The sequence below is a fragment of the Myotis brandtii genome, unplaced genomic scaffold, assembly GCF_000412655.1.
Source record: "Myotis brandtii unplaced genomic scaffold, ASM41265v1 scaffold368, whole genome shotgun sequence".
NCBI classification, from domain to species: Eukaryota; Metazoa; Chordata; class Mammalia; order Chiroptera; family Vespertilionidae; genus Myotis; species Myotis brandtii.
The window spans coordinates 581,663-582,630 of NW_005364139.1; the positions used below are offsets into that span (position 1 = coordinate 581,663).

Consider the following 968-nt stretch of genomic DNA (forward strand, 5'->3'; position numbering starts at 1 on the left):
GCTGAGAGGGAGCCTCCCTTTTTGAAAGGAGGGGAGGTCGCCAAAAATAACTACTAAGCAGCTTGGGTCGTGTAAGTGTCGTCTGCAGGGCTGGGACCTTTCTCCTCTGCCCTTTCGCCTGCTTATCTGACTGCCTGGGGGAGGTTGGAGCCACACTCGGGGTCTACTAGTCAGTCAGGGCCTAAGGCCTCCCTTCTTTCCTCCTCTGCCCACCCTGCACACCCTTCCCGGGAATGCCTAGATTCCGGTGAGTTAGAGATTCGGGCCCTGCCCCTTCTGGGGGGGGGGGGTAGTGGAGACTGAGACTTGGTGCTCCTGGGGCTGTCCCTGAGCCCCAGGCCTGACCCACGGGAGTCATTGCTGTCACCATTCCTGCTGCCACCATTCCTGCAGCCACGGGCAGGCCTTCCCGTGGACTCCCTGTGAGAGCCTGAGAGTCGGAAAAGGATCCTTGCTGAGCTCAGTTCTGTGAAGAGGGGGCGGGGCTACTCTCTGGGCTCAGCCCCAGAAAAGGGAGGATCAAAATGGCCTTAGTATCCTGGGCCCAAGTCCCTCACCATTTCTTTCTCCCGTCCAGTGTGGGATAAACAGGAACTGGAGCCTGGCTAAGGGGAGGAGCATGCCTGCAAGGGCTGCAGGGTCACTTGCTGGAGGGTTGAGTCAGGAAAAAAACACACAGATTATGACCTGCACAGCCCCACAGTGGATGAGGCCTTCCTTACCCTGCCTCTGCCTGTCCTAGGTCTGTTCTCAGAGCGATGGGCTGTGGAGACTGAGCTGCCGCCATGATTGGAGGCTTATTCATCTATAATCACAAGGGGGAGGTGCTCATCTCCCGGGTCTACCGAGATGACATCGGGTGAGTCCCCTGGCTGAACCAGCTGTGCCCCACCTCCATCCCTCCTCCCCAGCATGCAGGATTAGGTCTGTTCCTCTCAGTCACTTGACTTGGACCACTCCCACCCCCA

General features: G+C 58.5%; 1 protein-coding gene across 2 annotated transcripts in view; it reads left to right on the top strand.

Moving 5' to 3' along the window:
- Nucleotides 1-707: 707 nt before the first annotated feature.
- AP2M1 (adaptor-related protein complex 2, mu 1 subunit) overlaps nucleotides 708-968 on the top strand; it is a 7,141-nt gene continuing 6,880 nt past the window's right edge. For both annotated transcript variants that reach the window (XM_014544504.1, XM_005872127.2), the window contains exon 1: nucleotides 708-859. In XM_014544504.1, coding sequence (XP_014399990.1) covers nucleotides 786-859 — 74 coding nt within the window. In that variant the 5' untranslated portion in view covers nucleotides 708-785. The remainder of the gene's footprint in view (nucleotides 860-968) is intronic.